The 17,906-nt window shown below is 45.8% G+C and overlaps 1 protein-coding gene across 1 annotated transcript in view; it reads left to right on the top strand.

Annotated features, from left to right (window-relative positions):
- The window catches only part of arhgef7b (Rho guanine nucleotide exchange factor (GEF) 7b), a 35,158-nt gene continuing 17,252 nt past the window's right edge, over positions 1-17,906 (top strand). The window contains 12 exon segments of the mRNA XM_048235140.1: positions 1-435; positions 1,669-1,752; positions 6,356-6,440; positions 6,836-6,969; positions 8,204-8,399; positions 10,535-10,623; positions 14,118-14,202; positions 14,570-14,675; positions 15,242-15,364; positions 15,660-15,756; positions 15,758-15,805; positions 16,553-16,612. Coding sequence (XP_048091097.1) covers positions 271-435; positions 1,669-1,752; positions 6,356-6,440; positions 6,836-6,969; positions 8,204-8,399; positions 10,535-10,623; positions 14,118-14,202; positions 14,570-14,675; positions 15,242-15,364; positions 15,660-15,756; positions 15,758-15,805; positions 16,553-16,612 — 1,272 coding nt within the window. The 5' untranslated portion in view covers positions 1-270.

Below are 17,906 nucleotides of genomic sequence, written 5' to 3'. Positions count from 1 at the left end.
TGTTATCTGCATCAGAAACGGCAGCTTATTCAGGTTTGCTGGATAACTGAGAACGGTTGATAGTTTGCCAAAGGGAACCTGGAGCGAAACTAGACCTGCCAGACAAATCTAGGCAAATCGTCATAGCGTCCAGGAGGAGGGATCACAGGGAGAGGGTGCTCCAAATATCGCACTCATGTATCCGGTGGTAGATGTTGTGTATAAGCCCTCTTTTAATCTAGTGAACTTTTATTCGGTTACGCTTGGAGGTCGTTGTTTGTGAATGTGGCCATGAATCCCGCTGAACAGACAGTTACGTGGCTCATTACATTGGGTGTCCTGGAATCCCCGAAAAAGACCATTTCAGACCCAGAAGGATTTTTACAGGCATCTCTCAAAGATGGGGTGGTCCTTTGCAAGCTGTTGGAACGACTGCGCCCAGGGTCCGTCGAGAAAGTAAGGTTATATTAATATGTTGGGCACCCAAGACTAAGGAAAATATTACGCACGCAGCTGTCAAGGCTTTACCTAACCATGTTTGTATTTCATAGGGAGAGTTAGTTGGTTTAAATAAAGAGCATTGTCCTGATGACAGGAAATGCCACAGCCATAAGCACAAGCGATAGTAACAGAGGCTACCAAACAAACAGGACTAGACCAGAAATGTGAGTTTGTTTAGTCCATCTTTTCCCTTCATCTACAAATAATTTCAGGATCCCTATTCAGGGTTAATTTCGTTAACTATAGGCCATTTATGGTTTTATGGATCCCTTTAAATGACAAGGATATGTATAATTCTAAAACTTCCTCCTATAACATAGTCTTTAATTACTGCTGATTTAAGATATTCCCTCTAATCTAACCAACATAGTGCAACTGATATACAGAGTCCACATGAGCTGGGCGCCATTGACAGATCATTTGAGGGGAGGAATACCCCCAATTTAAAGGAACAGTACCATGATTTAGTTATTAGGGCTCAACGACAAGTTTGTTCAGCCATCCCACCATCCCATCACTATAAAAAAAAATAGATAAAATAAATACAGATGTTTCTTCATAATGCATACAAAATTAACTTAGTCCCAATAAATCCACTTAGGCTGAGAGAAATAAATACATGTAGACACTTTTGAATTACCCAAATCAATTATAGCAACCTGTGATGTACAGAACAAATTTCAAAATGTAAAAAAATGCATGAACCTGTAATGTCTCAAATAAAGTCCATTGCTAAGGTCTTTACACATTTCAGATGCAAGAGCATCCAGGAAACCAAACAGTCATCCTAGTTGAACAGATGCATCCAATAACAAGTCATTCGGGTAATAATATTAGTGGTAGTGCCACTAAAACAAATTGAACCTGCTGTTGCATGTTCATGATTTTTTAAATGTTACAGCCTATGTTTGCCTATCAAACTCAATGTGCCTGCATGATTTACACACATGCTTCCCAGCAACTATTGTGGAATATTAGAACGTCATTTCCTCTTTTCCAACCCTACTTCCCGATTCTAAATACAATTACATACGTTTTCTCCATGCAGATTATAGTATATGTAATATGAACTATGTAAATGTATGATATAGTGCTCACAGTTTTGAATGTCAAGAAGCCTAGAGTTCCCGAATTGTAAAAAAGTACGGATCGGGATTGGTAACGCGGTTCGCTTTTCCGTCATCACAGATTTGTCAGGAACCAAGGAACGACTCCGACTGCCAGAGCAATATCAGAGAGTTTCTCAAAGGCTGTACTGCATTCCGCGTGGAGGTGAGTGTCAATACTTTGAATCTGTCAAACTGTGCAGGTTTTCACATGCTAAATGATCGCAAGAATATTACAGTAGCCTAGTTACGAATCTGTAACATAAATGTAGGTGAATAATCCGAAGGACAGCTCCCCTGGGTGGTGTTCAAACAAGAAAGAAATGTATGGAATAAACATTTGTTCTTCATTGTGCATATAGACTTCCTTGACGGTTCACCTTTATATGTGTATCTGAGTGGGGAAAACCCCCTCAAAACACTGTTGTTAGATTGAAGTGAGCACGACTTCCTTCTGCTGCTGTCACTGCCTATCCGGATTTACTCTACCTAGCTGCCATCTGTAGCCTGTGGGCCTGGAATCCCGTTGAGAAATGTTGTCGAAGTGTAAATCAGCGATGATCACATTTCCTGTTTGAAAATTAGCGTTGTTTTACACATATTTTGTCAACCAAAATCGTCACTTAAACCTGCAGGATGGTTGTTCAGAAACCCCAACGTGCTATGGGCTCTAAACCAATGGGAAATGCCCCCCCACCTGACATTTGTGTGGGAAGAGAGACAGATGGGGCAGAACATGTCCTTCTAGCTTTGCTCACGTAGTGGCCTGGGCCCGGATATAGTAGGTGCAGCCTATGGGCAGATCAGGTAGCTGAATACTCAGGTGGCTTTCGTCGGGTTTAAGTGATAATTGGTCTGTTGTATATGTCAAAGAATGTTGTCTTGGCATGCTACTACACGTTACATGCCATGCGTCATGAACATTACCAAACGTCTTGGGCTTGTGGAGGATTTCACATTAAGTGGTTTGTAGAGACAGCACCCTATAGCCTACTAAATGGCTAAGAATGCTGTAGAGAAACCGTGGCACAAAAAGATAGAATAAAAGAAGCTTGATTGTTTGTGCAGGGCCATAGTTGCTCTAAGTACCCGCTTTTGAATTGGACTTGAAATTGGATTCTTGTCATATTTTGTTGTAGTCATGTTGTTAGTACACTCATGTAATATTATTTTGGTTATGTTATCACATTTGATCTATCTCTATGCTATTATGTGACCTGTAGCCTGAACTGTTGTGCTTGATCGCCATCCCCCTTTTTAAAAGACTATGATTGAGATGTCTCCTTGCTCACATTCTCAGAGCCTCTGGCTCCTGTGGGCCTTGTAGACGGTGGCAGACGTTGGAATGGAGCTGTGGTCAATTCTCCACCCCCAGCTGTGCCTCTGCATTTGACTTTGACAGTGTAGCAATGAGGAGATTTACACAAAACCTCCTTTGTCCCTGACCAAGTAGTCTGGCTGATGGACTCTTCTCCATTTCTCTCTCTTCTCCTCTTGTCCTTCCTAGCTCTTTCCGTAAATGACTTTTCTGTCCGCATGTGCTATTTGGTAAGTAGTGCAGTAGTATCAATGACATTGACATAATGAGATTGGACTAAAATTATTTTGGATTCAAATGAAAACGGAATAGTGTGGATGTAGCCTAAGAGAATGACTGATGATCGTGTTACTGGACCCAACCTTCCAGTAAGCCATAAGGCAATAAAGATGTTTTTGTCCAGCGACTTCATTCCTACTCTATGTCAGTTAGCATGGATAATGGTAGTCAGTCTATAGTATTTAGTAGCTAATTAATGTATGTGGTGGAAGTGGTGGTGCAGTGCAGTCACTTGTCATTTAAATATATGAATGTTCATTGTTACATGACTATTTAAAACAATACCCAAAGGGCTCCTTATGGGAGTCACAGGAAGTCTCACCAGTCACAGTTGTGTACGCTTATATGCTTGTAAACACATGGGGCAGCCGTGGCCTACTGGTTAGGACTTCGGGCTTCGGGCTTCGGGCTTGTAACCAAAGGGTTGCCGGTTTGATCCCCGAACCAGTAGGAAAAATGTGGGCGGGGGAAGTGGTTGAGCACTGCTCTCTCATTACCACATCCATGGCTGAAGTGCCCTTGAGCAAGGCACCTAACCCCTCACTGCTCCCTGAACGCCGCTGTAGCAGGCAGCTCACTGCGCCGGGATTAGTGTGTGCTTCACCTCACTGTGTGTTCACTGTGTGCTGAGTGTGTTTCACTAATTCACGGATTGGGATAAATGCAGAGACCAAATTTCCGGGATCAAAAGAGTACTTATACTTACTTACTTATACATATGACTGTAATCTACACCATACTCTCCTGCTGTTGTTTATGTTGATTATATATCTGAGAGATTAATATGTGATTGTTAACTGACATGGTTCTTAGCCTGGTGTACAAAAAGTCAGACGTGATTGAGGTCTGTGTTGGAAACATAGACTAAGTTGAACAAGTGTTATCAGGCTTACAGGAAGGCCTCTGTGACCCAACCAAAAATGTAATTTGTTTCCATTGTGCTACCTTGCTGGTAATACCCTCGCTCAGGTCCCCAAGCCCCAGCTCATACTTCCTGACACAGACAACATACTGGCTGACACTGGCTAACATCTCTTGTTTTAAAATGATGTGGCCATCAGTTGCAAGCGAGGGGTCTCTGTGTGTGTGTCTCTCTCTCTCTCTCTGTGTATGTGTGTGTATGTGTTCAGTTGCAAGCGAGGGGAATGCTCAGATTAGCTAGTTAGCTGGATGACCGTTGTTTTGGTGCACAGCTGACCATACTGCTTTAAATACTCACTCTATCTTTTACTGAAACAGCGGGATGCTAGGAGGCAAATGACCAAAACTGTGTATCTGTGTATGTGTGTGTATCTCTCTCTCTCTCTCACTCTCTCTCACTCTCTCACTCTCTCTCTCTCTCTCTCTCTCTATGCGTGTGTGTGTGTGTCTCATTCTCTGTATGCGTGTGTTTGTGTATATGTGTGTGTGTTGAGGGGGCATACATGCTGGATGAGATTAGTGATTGCTCTCTGTGTGTGGACTGTAGCAGATTAGACTGATAGTAATCTGCTACAGTCTGCCTTTAGGCCAAGAGAGGTCAGACGGTCAGAGTGTGTGTGTGCGTGTGTGTGTCAGGGTGTCAGGGTGTGTGTGTGTGTCAGGGTGTGTGTGTTCATTTGTGTTTGTGTGAGGAGTAACACTATCATTTTGATGTAGTTGAAGTGGAGTAATGAGTATTAATGATTTGTTTTTCTGTGAGGTCAGCCCTGTAGTTGTGCATCACACATTCCCACAACACAGAACAGAAGGGAAATGAAGGAATGATCTTCACTTATCACACCATCTCACTCTACTCATACACACACACACACACACACACACACACACCATCTCACTCACACACACACACACACACACACACACACACACACACACACACACACACACACACACACACATGATGCACACACACGCAAACACACACACTCAAACACACACACTCACACACACACACACACACACACACACACACCCGTGATGCGCACACAAACACAAACACTCAAACACACACACACACTCACATATTCTGTGAAGCGTTCCAATGCCAGGCTGCGCTGTGCTGTCAGCATGTGCTCCTTTCTGATAGTCAGTGAACCGTGTGTGTGTTTGTGTGTGTGGCCATGTGTGTGTGGCCATGTGTGTGTGTGTGTGTGTGTGCTGTGTGGCCATGTGTGTGTGAGTGGAAGAGCTTGTTTGGTTGTTGTCTGCAGCCACCACATTTTTATACACATTTTAATGTAGGCTCCATCTGTGTCGTGGATATTGGGCCGTGATGGCTGTCTACAGTTGCCTTAAAGGCTGGGTTTGACCCAAGCATGCTTAGGAAGTTCACCGTTCTTAATAATGGTTGTGATGTCCAGAAAGGCTGCAGACCTGGGAGCCCCTTACTGCATGCTTTTTAGGGCACTACACTAACAAATGTCTCCTGAAATAAAGGTGTCCATCATAGCTCTAGCCTAGAACGTCAGTTGTACAGTGCAGTGCAGTACAGGATCATGGTCATGTGATGTGATGTCATGTTTAAGGGACAATAGATGCTATTTCTGCACACATGCATGTGAGTGTTGTGTTAGTGTAGATACATCCAAAGCTCTTCGGTACGTCTGCCAGGGATCTGAGTTCACTGATTACTTGCCGGGATGCTTTCCCACAAAGGGGATCATTTCAACCAGGTGTGACTCTCAATCAAATATAAGTATATACTCTTTTGATCCCGTGAGGGAAATTTGGTCTCTGCATTTATCCCAATCCGTGAATTAGTGAAACAGACACAGCACACAGTGTACACACAGTGAGGTGAAGCACACACTAATCCGGCAAGCAGTGAGCTGCCTGCTTCAACAGCGGCGCCGGGGAGCAGTGAGGGGTTAGGTGCCTTGCTCAAGGGCACTTCAGCCGTACCTACTGGTCGGGGTTCGAACCGGCAACCCTCCGGTTACAGGTCCGAAGTGCTAACCAGTAGGCCACGGCTGCCCTAATCTACTGTTTCTTTGTTAATGATTGTAAATTGGCTTTTAGGATTATTGAGGGGCTTATAACATGCGGAAGAATGTGCTGCTGTCCTGTTTGTTGGAATCCTTTCGAATGAGCAGATTTCAGGAAAAGACCTTGTTGATTTGTTTCTCCTAATGTACAGGAGTAAACTCTCTCTCTCTCTCTGTCTGTCTGATTCTCTCTCTGTTTTTTACAGACATTTGACGTCAGTGACCTGTTTCAGGGACAGAACTTCACCAAGGTGTTAAATTCCTTGGTGTCGTTGAATAACGCTACTGCAGGTAAAAATACCCTTCCAGTCTATATGGAACTGTGTGTGTGCGTGTGTGTATGTTTATTTATATAGAGGGTTTGGATACATTTCTGTGATGGATGTCCTGGAATGAGTGATTTTTTTGTGGTTGTGAAAGTGTGAAGTTGTGGTTGTTTCTCTGTTGAAAATGTTGACAATGCCTTCCCCTGCTCAGTGGTCTGTTTCTCCCCCCCTTTCTCTCCCCCCTCTCCTCTCTCTCTCCTCCCTCCTCTTCCTCTTCTCTCTCTCTTTCTCCCCTCTCCTCACTCTCTCTTCCTTCTCCTCCCTCTCTCCTCTCTCTCTTCCCTCTCCTCCTCTCCTCTCTCTCTTTCTCTTCCCTCTCTTCTCCTCTCTCTCTCCCCTGTCCTCCCCCTCTGTGTTTAGATATCGGGCTGCGCGGAGACTCTGTATGTGGCCGTAACTCGTCCACCCATCGGATTAAGTCGTTCGAGTCGCTCTCCTCCCACGCCAACCACGGTCGCTCCTCAAGACTCCAGCACCACCAATACCGCAGCCTGGTGAGTGGACAGTGCAGACTATGGCGTCTCTGAGTGGACAGTGCAGACTATGGCGTCTCTGAGTGGACAGTGTTGCGTCTCTGAGTGTACAGTACAGAGCGTGGCCTGGACAGTACAGAGTGCGGCGTCTCTGACGGCTCATACACACAGTTGCGTGCGTTGCAGTGCTGGGGACACATCTCGTTCACTTTACATGGGCTTACGTCATCCATTGCCGAACTGAATTGTGGGTCCGTTGCGTTGCGTTGCTCCCGTCGCTCGCGTTGAGAAGTTCAGCTGTTCCTGCACCGACGGACGGCACCAGCTAATCAAATTCCAAACAAGCGAACAACAGACAGCACCAGCTAATCAAATTACGGTTATACCTTAAGTCATTTGCATAGCTACCGTCGGGAACACCCACTGGTCGGAACGCAACTGTGTGTAGAAGCCCTGAGTGGACAGTATAGAGCATGGCGTCTCTGAGTGGACAGGGCAAAGTGTGGCGTCTCTGACGTTGTCCATTATGCGCTGGAAGGCCTGGTTATTGCACTGTGTAGTGTTCACTGTCCCTTTTCATTGGTTTTAGGCTAATTGGGTGCCCAGGACATTGAAAAGAGACACAAAGGGGATGTTTTCTTTGTTTTACTTTAAAAGAGATAGAGGTTAAAAAGATAAAAAAATAAAAGAGGTAAAACCCAAAAGTTGAAAACCAAAGAGAAAATATGTTCTTGGAATGACGTGGAAAAGTAAAAATGAGTAGGGTTCAATTCCATAACAGATTAGTAGGGTTCACTTCCATAACAGATGAATTGGGTTCACTTCCATAACAGATGAGTAGGGTTCACTTCCATAACAGATGAGTAGGGTTCAATTCCGTAATGAATGGAAAGAGGAAGTGACCCATAGAGCTGCTGTAGACTGGAATAAGAGGCAGACCAATCCCTGATGAATTAAGCTCCTGACAGGACAGCTACTGTTGCCTAGACAACGCTATGGCCAGCATGCTGTGCAGCTCTCCTGTGGGAGGACTGGGAACCAATGACAGAGCTGCCGCGAATACCACAAATTATAAAGGCCTGTTATCGTTATAGGTTATGTGTGGACGTTGTTATTCATATTAGCTAGAGCGATACTTTTTTGCTGTTATCGTTATGTTTATGGTTCTTAGTGGGAACGGCACACACACACACACACATGCACACGTTACCTGTGAACTTGCGTTTATCTCCGCCTTCCTTGATGGGTCCTCTAGGACATGTCTGACAGTGGTGGCCAGCACCTGGTGGTGAAGGCGCGCTTCAACTTCCAGCAGACCAATGAGGACGAGCTGTCCTTCTGCAAGGGTGACATCATCCAGGTGACTCGGCAGGAGGATGGCGGCTGGTGGGAGGGCAGCCTCAACGGCAAGAGTGGCTGGTTCCCTAGCAACTATGTACGCGAGGTCAAAGGTAAAGTCAGCCAGGTGTCTGTCTTTATATGTTTGTGTGGGTGTGACTGCAATAGTGTTAAAGTGTGGGGGTGTGTTGTATTTGCGTGTTGTGTCTGGTAGATGTTATGCATTTGTGTCTGGTAGGTGTGATTGTGTGTGTTTCACCTGGGACATTTTACTTGGAATGTCATGATTTGTTTGTGTGTGTGCGCCCATGTATGCACATTCTTGGTTTCTGTGCTTGGATTCATCTATGTGTAAATGTTAGGATCTAAGTGACACCAAATCTAATGATGATGATAGTGACATCAAAGGTCCCTCTCCTCCTCATTGGCTCCCCTGCTGTTCCTGCTGCAGGGCATAAACTATGGAGATGTTGTAAAATGAACTGCTAAGGAGCTTTTTTTAGGCCTGCAAATGAATGTTGGCACACAACAAAACCTTGCCTGTCCTTTATGGAGGAGATTAGATAGGAAGTCATTTCCTGTTTGTGTTTTTTAAGTGGGCTATTCTCTGATGCCTCTCTGAAGCATGCATACAGGAGTACTTGCGTGTGTACCGTTTTCTCTCTGGAATTTCCTCTCATATGCTGTGTTTTATTTAAAATGTCATATTTAATATTTAAAATCTTATATATTTTACTGTTGAAGACAGATAAGGTTGAGGTTTCACTGCCTTTGTGCTGGTACAAAGCAGTATTTAGGACAGTCATCCAAAAGAGAGACAGAGGAAGGGGTATAGAGAGTGAGAGAGAGGGAGACAGGGAGAGGTGTGTGTGTGTGTGTGTGTGTGTGTGTGTGTGAGAGAGAGAGAGAGAGAGAGAGACAGACAGAGAGAGAGAGAGAGACAGAGAAAGAGACAGGGACAGCCCCAAGCTTCCATGAGTGCCCACCCCCAGTCCAATCCATTAAAAGGATGACTTGAAATGAAGAGGAAAAAGTTATTGACCCAAAGGGCCAGTGCCAAGGCTGAATTAATCCCAAAGGGCCAGTGCCCTGACTGAATTAATTCAGGCCAGCTTGGCTTAAGTGGTGCGCCAGAAGTGTGAGCTCATATTAAACCGTTAGAATATTAAACAGCATAATCTGGGAAGCTTCATCCTACTCACTCACACACCCCGAGTCTGTCCTAGCCAGCAATGGGATGTCATATCCCTCCAGTATGGAAAATGCACTGTATGGAAAATGTCGTATGTAAAGGGAAGACCAATTCAAACCAAACAGCTGTGTGTATTGTTGGCTATTTGTGTGTGTGTGTGTTTGTGTCTGTGTGCTTGTGTCTGTGTGCTTCTTCCATTTCTGTGTGTGTGTGTGTGCGTGCGCATATGTCTGGCTGACAACAGGCCGTTCACTTTGGAAAAGCAGGAAGGAAACGCTCAGCTACACACAAAGACAGGAAACCAGCCCCCGACCAGGGGAGCACAGCTTCCTCTTCCATCCCTGAATATTCCCTAAATATTCCTCAGCCATTGTCACAGGCTCCTTTGTGCCCATTAAGTCACGTCCAGTTAAGATCTCCTCCGTCTAAATGACCATTGCAGAAGTGCATCCTATAGTGCTGTGAGATGGTACACACACACACACACACACACACACGCACAGACATGGGCATGTACAGAGAAACGAGTCTCTGCTCTCTCTGTCTTTCGTTAGGAGAGAGAAACGAGTGTCTGCTCTCTCTCTCTCTTTCTTTCGTTAGGAGAGAGAAACGAGTGTCTGCGCTCTCTCTCTCTCTCTCTTTTGTTAGGAGCGAGAAACGATTCTCTGGCCTCTCTGCTGTCTCTCTTTCGTTAGGAGAGAGAAACAAGTCTCTGCTCTCTCTCTCTCTCTCTTGTTAGGAGAGAGAAACAAGTTTCTTTCGCTAGCAGAGAGCCTTCGCCTCAGGTTAGGGGGCTAAAGTGGAGCACCGGGAGATCTCATTTCTTCTCAGTGCACACAAACAACGCTGCCGGTTCCTCCCTGAATAAATAGTAAATGTTATATTCTCTCTCTCTCTCTCTCTCTCTCTCTCTCGCTCCCGCTCCCCCATCAAGGCCTTCCAGGAGGGCTCGACTCGCTGTGTTCTATCTAATGGAGATAAAATGGAGTCCAGATGTTCATTCGAGTGTTTGACCCAATTTCTTCTTTTCTCTCTTTCTGTCTTGGTCTCTTCCAGACAAATCAGTTTCTCCCAAGTCGGGGACCCTCAAGAGCCCCCCCAAAGCCCCGGAACCCACTGCCATTAACAAGACCTACTATAATGTGGTAAGTGTGTCTACAGTGTATGTGTATGTATGTATGTTTTTGTAAGCTTTTGTATGCTGCTTCAGCGGTGAAAGTGCCCTAATGGTCAGATGCATAGTGCCCTCTGCCGCTCCCTGAACTGCACACACAGATAAAGACTGCATCACAATCGACCAGTACAGACACAGGAGCAGCATACCATGCCACTTTATTTAAATAGCAGAGTTTAAAACAGTTGGAGTTCAACCCAAAGTCATTTAGTCAAATACCTCTAAGCAGTATGTATCAATCCTCGAAAGAATTTCTCTAGAAAGAAATGTCTGTATGAAGACAACAAAATGAAAACAAATATTTCTACTTATTCTTGTATTCTATATTTGACTCTTTCAGTTAGACGTCTTTTAGAGACTTTTAGTCTTTTTCCTTCAGTGCTATTTATCATATATGAGTACTGTTGTTGCAGTGCAAAACTGCTGTTTTATTTAGCGTAGAGATGCTGTGTCCCAGTAAATGGCCAGTGGAGCAGCATCCTTCACTCCTTATTAAGCATTTGCTAAATGCTTACAAATTATAAAAGGCATTTCATTTTGAAATCTTTTTCAATTTGGTAAAATTCCCAAAAGTGGTTTTCATCATGCAAGATTCTATGACCCTTCTTCCAATTGTGTAAGTAAAAACATGTACATGTAAGTGTGTGTGCGTGTGTGACCTAAATCAGTTTTCCAACCAATGGACTTCAGTGCTGCTTCAGGCCTGTGTCCTTGCCTGGGGTCTGTGTGTGCGTGCGCATGGTGTGGGGGAGACGCTGTGTGCGTGTGTGTGCGTGTGTGTGTGTGTGTGTGTGCGTGTGTGTGTGTGTGTGAGTGTTATATAGGTCGTTTCTTCCGTCTCACTGGACATGCGGACAGCTGTGCCCGAGGCTGTGTGTTGTCTGGCTGCGCTGGTCTCTCTCTCACACAGCTCACACGGGCATACTCTGCTGCTGTGTGTGTGTGTGTGTGTGTGTGTGTGTTTGTTGTTTGTTTGTGTGTGTGTGTTGTTTGTGTGTGTGTTTTGTTTGTGTGTGTGTGTGTGTGTGTGTGTATGCTGTTTGTGTGTGTGTGTATGTTGTTTGTGTGTGTTATTTGTGTGTGTTTGTGTGTGTGTGTTGTATGTGCGTGCATGTGTGCTTGTGTTGTCTGGCTCGCAGTGCTGCTGAACTGATCTCTCGTGTGGTCCACACAGTAGTGTTGTGCGGGCCAGATTTAGACCCACGGGTTGACCCACGGGTCCAGCGGGTTCAGGTGAGACTTCCAGGTAAAATCGTGGGTCGCGGGGTGGGTCGGGTCAAATTTGATAGATAGGCTAGCAACGTTCTGTGTTAACATATTCATGTGCGTGTGCGGTAGGCTAAAGTGAAATTCCCTCCTGTTCCTCTCTCCTTCTCCATCTCTGTCTAACATGCACACCAAAGTTGATTGGATACAAAAATACCCCATTGGAGGGGACAAGCCTAGCCATATAATAAAACATAAATACACAGTTGTTTGAACTAATTATCCAGACGATAGCTTTAATTAGCATATATTTCATAAAACATCTATGTAGGCCTACCCGAACAGATAACAATTAGATCCTAACCACGATTATCTGGCAGCGTCTCTGCTGCTGTTGCGTGAGTTATTTCCACGCATGTTGCCACACTCCACAGACGTTAACACTGGCCTGTAGGCCAATTGTGTCTAGTTTATAGTATGTAGATATTGTGCTGCCAAAATGAGAGAGAGGGAGAGAGAATGAGAATGGTGGCTACTTTGTTTTGTCCAGAAAAGTCCAGACTTTTCCCGTTTCCAGTTTAACAAAGCCATAATGTTTTAGACAAGGCTACATTGACTTCACTGCATTTATTTATTTGGTAGCCTACATGTAGTATGTCTTGTGAAGTAAAGTAGGCTAACATTAATTTTGGCTACATGATATTGATGCAACCATGTCTCATTAAAATTAGGAATTTGTGGGTCGGGTTTGGGTTGATGTTAAACATATTTATTGTCGGGTTGGCCGGGGCATATTGGATCTCCAAAATGGGTCGGGTGGGCGCGGGATCTAAAACCCCTGACCCGTGCGTCACTACCACACAGGCTCGCTCTCCGCTTCTCCTTGGCCACCCGGTGCAGTCGATTGTCTTATCTTTCTCTCTCTTTTTAAATCTCTGCCCATCGCGTCTGGCTCCATCCCAACAGCTATGTCAGCTCTCATCACTCCTCCTTTCACCATTCTTCATCCCTCTCTCCCTCCCTCTTCATCCCTCTCTCCCTCCCTCCCTCTGCCTCCCTCCCTCCCTCTCCCTCTCTCCCTCCCTCCCTCTCCCTCCCTCCCTCCCTCCCTCTGCCTCTCTCTCTGTTAGAATGTTCCAAAGAGATGTTTACTCTTGATCAGGTTTCTGGGCTCCTGCTGCCTCTGACCGAGACCTGTCGTAGTGTTTCATTTGTCTACAGAGAAAGCAGCAGGGTTTCTATTTGACTTTGGGTGAAGAACAGGCCCTAAGGGGTGTGTGTGTGTGTGTGTGTGTGTGTGTGTAGGTGTGTGTGTGTAGGTGCTGGGAGAAGGTTACCCCTGTGCTCTTGCTTCACTCCTTAATGGAGCCATATAAAAGTTAAAGGCAACAGAAGCCCGTTCAGCTGGATACACTGGCCTCATTCTGGCTGAAAAGAAGAGTTTGGGAGGAGAAAAAAAGCTAGAAGAGGGAGGGAGAGAGGGAGGGAGGGAGAGAGGGAGGGAGGGAGGCAGGCAGGCAAAGATGAGGATTCTGCCAAGTCAGCCAAGGCCTTAGAGAGAGAGAGAGAGAGAGAGAGAGAGAGAGAGAGGGAGGGAGGGAGGGAGGGTGGGCTGTAGCTTACTCTGCTCTTCAGGTCATTGCCCTGTCAGTCCTCCCTCAACATCTCCTCTTGGTCATCTTTCTGATTGAAAAGAGGAGAAAAAGGCCTGATGGCTCCCGCAGATAAGGGGCTCACTGGCCCAGCATGGACACAGCCATGGCACTGATGAGAACACAGCTGCGGTGTGTGTGTGTGTGTGTGTCCAGTGGTAGAGTATTAGTGGACCGTGGTAACGTACAGTAGGAACTGGGCTAGCACGCAGTAGCCAAGTTAAAGGAATTATCCGGAGTAAAATGCACTTTAGATCAATTTACGGATGATTGGGAGTACATACGTTGAGTTGACATGAAAAGTATAGTATATTGATACTTTTGATCCCGTGAGGGAAAATCATGTCATTCGGATGTGTTTTGACAAAGTTCGATTTTACCGTTTTTAGTCAAAACTCGTTAGCGTGGAAGTGAGAAGGGCATATTATTTAATATACTATACTAATACTATATATAATGATATAGTTTATGAAACATGGTCCGTCAGGGATGTCACGTTCACAAGAACATGCCCCATTCACTCACTCGAGTCCTGGTGCGGTTCTACACTCGTTGGAGTCCTGGTACGGTTCTCCACTCACTGGACTCATGGTACGGTTCTCCACAGGTGCTGCAGAACATTCAGGAGACGGAGGCCGAGTACTCCAAGGAGCTGCAGACCCTGCTGTCCACTTACTTCCACGGCCTGCAGGCCCAAATGGATTTTGTAAGTTTTGTGTGTGTGTTTGTGTTTGTTTGTCTGTTTGTCCATCTGTTGGGGCTGCAAACAGCAGACTCGGCAGTAGCTGCACAAATAATATTGCTCCCACCACCCATGTGTGGCTCCCCCTCTCATCCCTTCCTCTCTCCCTCCTCTCTCATCTCTCCCTCTCTCCCTCCTCTCTCATCTCTCCCTCTCTCCCTCCCTCCTCTCTCCCTCCCTCCTCTCTCATCTCTCCCTCTCTCCCTCCTCTCTCATCTCTCCCTCTCTCCTTCCTCTCTCATCTCTCCCTCTCTCCCTCCCTCCTCTCTCATCTCTCCCTCTCTCCCTCCCTCCTCTCCCCCTTCCCTCTATCTCTCTCTCTTCCAGGCTCAACGCTGTGGACATGGGGCACGTCATGGGGAACATCGAGGACATCTGCACCTTCCAGCAGATTCTGGTCCAGTCGCTGGAGGAATGTGCCAGGCAAGAGAAGCACATGTGCATATGCCTCAAATACACACACACTCAAGCTGCCTGCTCAACACACACACACACACACACACACTCAAGCTGCCTGCTCAACACACACACACACTCAAGCTGCCTGCTCAACACACAAACACACACACTAACACAAAAACACACAATATACGGCACCTGCTGTTTCCAGCTTGTTATTATCATTTATTGACATTATTACACACACATTTCCCCAACACACACACATATATCAGACATTATCCCACTAACACACTTACTAACACACCCACTAACATTAACTCCCATTAACACATCAATACTAACATTGACGCTTTGCACACACGCTTGCACGACATATGCAACACACAATAATAATACACACACACACACACACACACACACACACAGCATCCATTTTCCAGCACCATGAGAACAGTGACATCTAGTGGCAGTTTATAGCAGTGATGGAAAAGGGACTGTGGTGGAGTTGTTGGAGAGCTCCTGTACTTTGAACTGCTTTGGAGTCTGAAGGAAAATGAAATTGTGTGTGTGTGTGTGTGTGTTTTTAGACTTCCAGAGAGCCAGCAGAGGATAGGGGGCTTCTTCCTGACCCAGATGGCCCAGTTGAGGAGTCTGTATGTGGCCTACTGTTCCAACCACCCCTCGGCTGTCAGCGTGCTCACCCAACACAGGTGCACTCTTCAACCACTCTGTCTTTATATCACTGGAAAGGCAATAGACATGTCAATTATTTGCTTCTCCTGTCAGTGTTAATTAACTGGAAAACATAAGCCTCTTGTATATTCTGTGTGTGTGTGTGTGTGTGTGCGCCACGTGCGTCCGCACATGCACGTGTGTGTGTGCGCGTGTGTGTCTGTGTGTGTAATGCTGCGCTGCGTCTGTGCGTGCGCCTCACAAGGTGTGTGTGCTGCCGTGCCTGTGTGTGTGTGTAAAAACGTGTGTGTGTGTGTGTGTGTGCGTTTGTAGTGAGGAGCTTGGTGAGGGTTCGGGAGTCCAAGGGTGAAGCCAGTCAGAGGCATCCCTCACCTTGATCCGGCCCCAATGTAAGCCCCTTCATCGCCGACCTGGACAAATACCCCACCCTGCTGAAGGAGCTGGAGAGGCATGTGGAGGTGAGGTGTGTGTGTGTGTGTGTGTTTGTGTGTTTGTGGAGGTGAGCTGCACACTGTGTGTGTGTGTGTGTGAGTGTGTGTGAGTGTGTGTGTGAGAGTGTGTGTGTGTGTTGTGGAGGTGAGCTGCACACTGTGTGTGTGTGTGTGTGTGAAGTGTTTGTGGGAGAGCCAAACTCTGTGTGTGTGTGTGTGATGCCATGGTTGTAGAGGTGTGAGCTGATTGCAGTGTGTGAGCAATTAAGTGTGGGCTGTTTGTGGAGGTGAGCTGCACTCTGTGTGTGTGTGTGTGTATGCGCGCGTTTGTGGAGGTGAGCTGCACTCTGTGTGTGTGTTTTTGTAGAGGTGAGCTGCACTCTGTGTGTGTGTGTGTGTGTGTGTGCGCGCGTTTGTGGAGGTGAGCTGCACTGTGTGTGTGTGTGTGTGTTTGTAGAGGTGAGCTGCACTCTGTGTGTGCGCGTGTTTGTGGAGGTGAGCTGCACTGTGTGTGTGTGTGTGTGTGTGTGTGTGTGTGTGTGTGTGTGTGTGTGTGTGTGTGTGTGTGTGTGTGTGCGCGTTTGTAGAGGTGAGCTGCACTCTGTGTGTGTGTGTGGATGTATGGATTTGTTTGGTGGTGTGGCGTCCTCTGGGTTTGTGTGGGTGTGTTTGTGTGTGTGTGTGATGCACTCTGTGTGTTTGTGGGTGTGTTTGTGACTCTAAAGTGTGTGAGTTATTTCATGGGTGTATGTGTGTGGACCTTGTCTTATGCAGGACTACCACCCAGATCACCTGGATCTTCAGAAGAGCATGACAGCCTTCAAAAGCCTCTCTGTAAGTCAACATGCTCCTGCCCACTGCTGGACTCAGTCTTCAGTTCATTATATACATCTGCTCCCTTTAAAGGAGAATTCCGGTGTGATATTGACCTAAAGTGTATTGAAACATGATACCGAGTGTGAACGTGATGTCTCATAGCCCATCTCGCTTGTCCATGCACTCAAATCTGGCTAGTTAGCCGATGCTACCAACAGCTTTTTCAATAGTGGTGCTTCGGCATCGGGCTAGCCATGCAAATAAATCACTGTTTTACACCCATTTATTGAGGGCTCAATGTATCTCACACTTCATTGGTTAGACTTCGAGGGCCCTGACATTTAAAGCGAGACATTGAAAACTTTGAAAAAGCACTGGTAGTTTACTTACAAGACGATTTATACAGACAGTATCTTCCACGAAGTTTAGCGTTTTGCAGCCATCTTGAATTTAGTCACGATAAGAGTGTTAAACGAGTAAGAATGAACAGGTATGATGAGGGATCAGATTCAAAAGTAATTCAGTGAAAATGCATGGATTCCAGTTTCTTCCAGTAGCAGCAACAGGAATCCATGCATTTCCACTGAATATTACTTTTATTATTATTATTGCTTTCTATTATTATTATTATTGGTTCTCAATGTCTCGTTTTAAATGCCAGTTGCTGGATCCAGATTTTGGAGTGCAGGGGACAAGCCGAGATGGGCTATGAGACATACGTTCACACTCGGTATCATGTTTCAATACACTTTAGGTCAATATCACACCGGAATTCTCCTTTAAGCCCACTCCTCTCCCTCTCCCTCTCCCTCTCCTCTCCTCCCTCTCCCTCTCTCTCTCTCTCTCCTCCCTCTCTCTCTCTCTCTCTCTCTCTCTCTCTCTCTCTCTCTCTGGGACTCTCTTATAAACAATAAAGGCAGTGTATTCCTACATTCAGCAAGTGTTGCCAGATTATTACTATTTATTCGTACACTTTTCAGACAACATGACATTAACATGACATTAACATTCAGCAACATCTGAGAAGTGGAAATGTGCAAGGGAGAGCACACAATGTTTGTGGTTTGGTGTATTTAAGGAGACTACTTGAATGGCAGTTGCTTGACTCTGGTCACCATGGGCAACCTAATGAATGTTACAGCCTGTCTGTTAGTTCAGATATATTGAATGCCTGACAGCCCCCAGTAATCTCTTAGCATTCTTTAAAGGGGGGTCCACCTCAGCATTCTTTAAAGGGGATGTCCACATTTTTAAAGGGGAGCCATTCTCCTATTAATGACAGACAAGCCCTATGGGTCAGTGAAACACGAGC

This window comes from Alosa alosa, chromosome 23, assembly GCF_017589495.1.
Source record: "Alosa alosa isolate M-15738 ecotype Scorff River chromosome 23, AALO_Geno_1.1, whole genome shotgun sequence".
In the NCBI taxonomy this organism is placed as follows: Eukaryota; Metazoa; Chordata; class Actinopteri; order Clupeiformes; family Clupeidae; genus Alosa; species Alosa alosa.
Note: the sequence above shows the minus strand (reverse complement) of the source record. Positions and strands in the feature narration are given on the sequence as shown.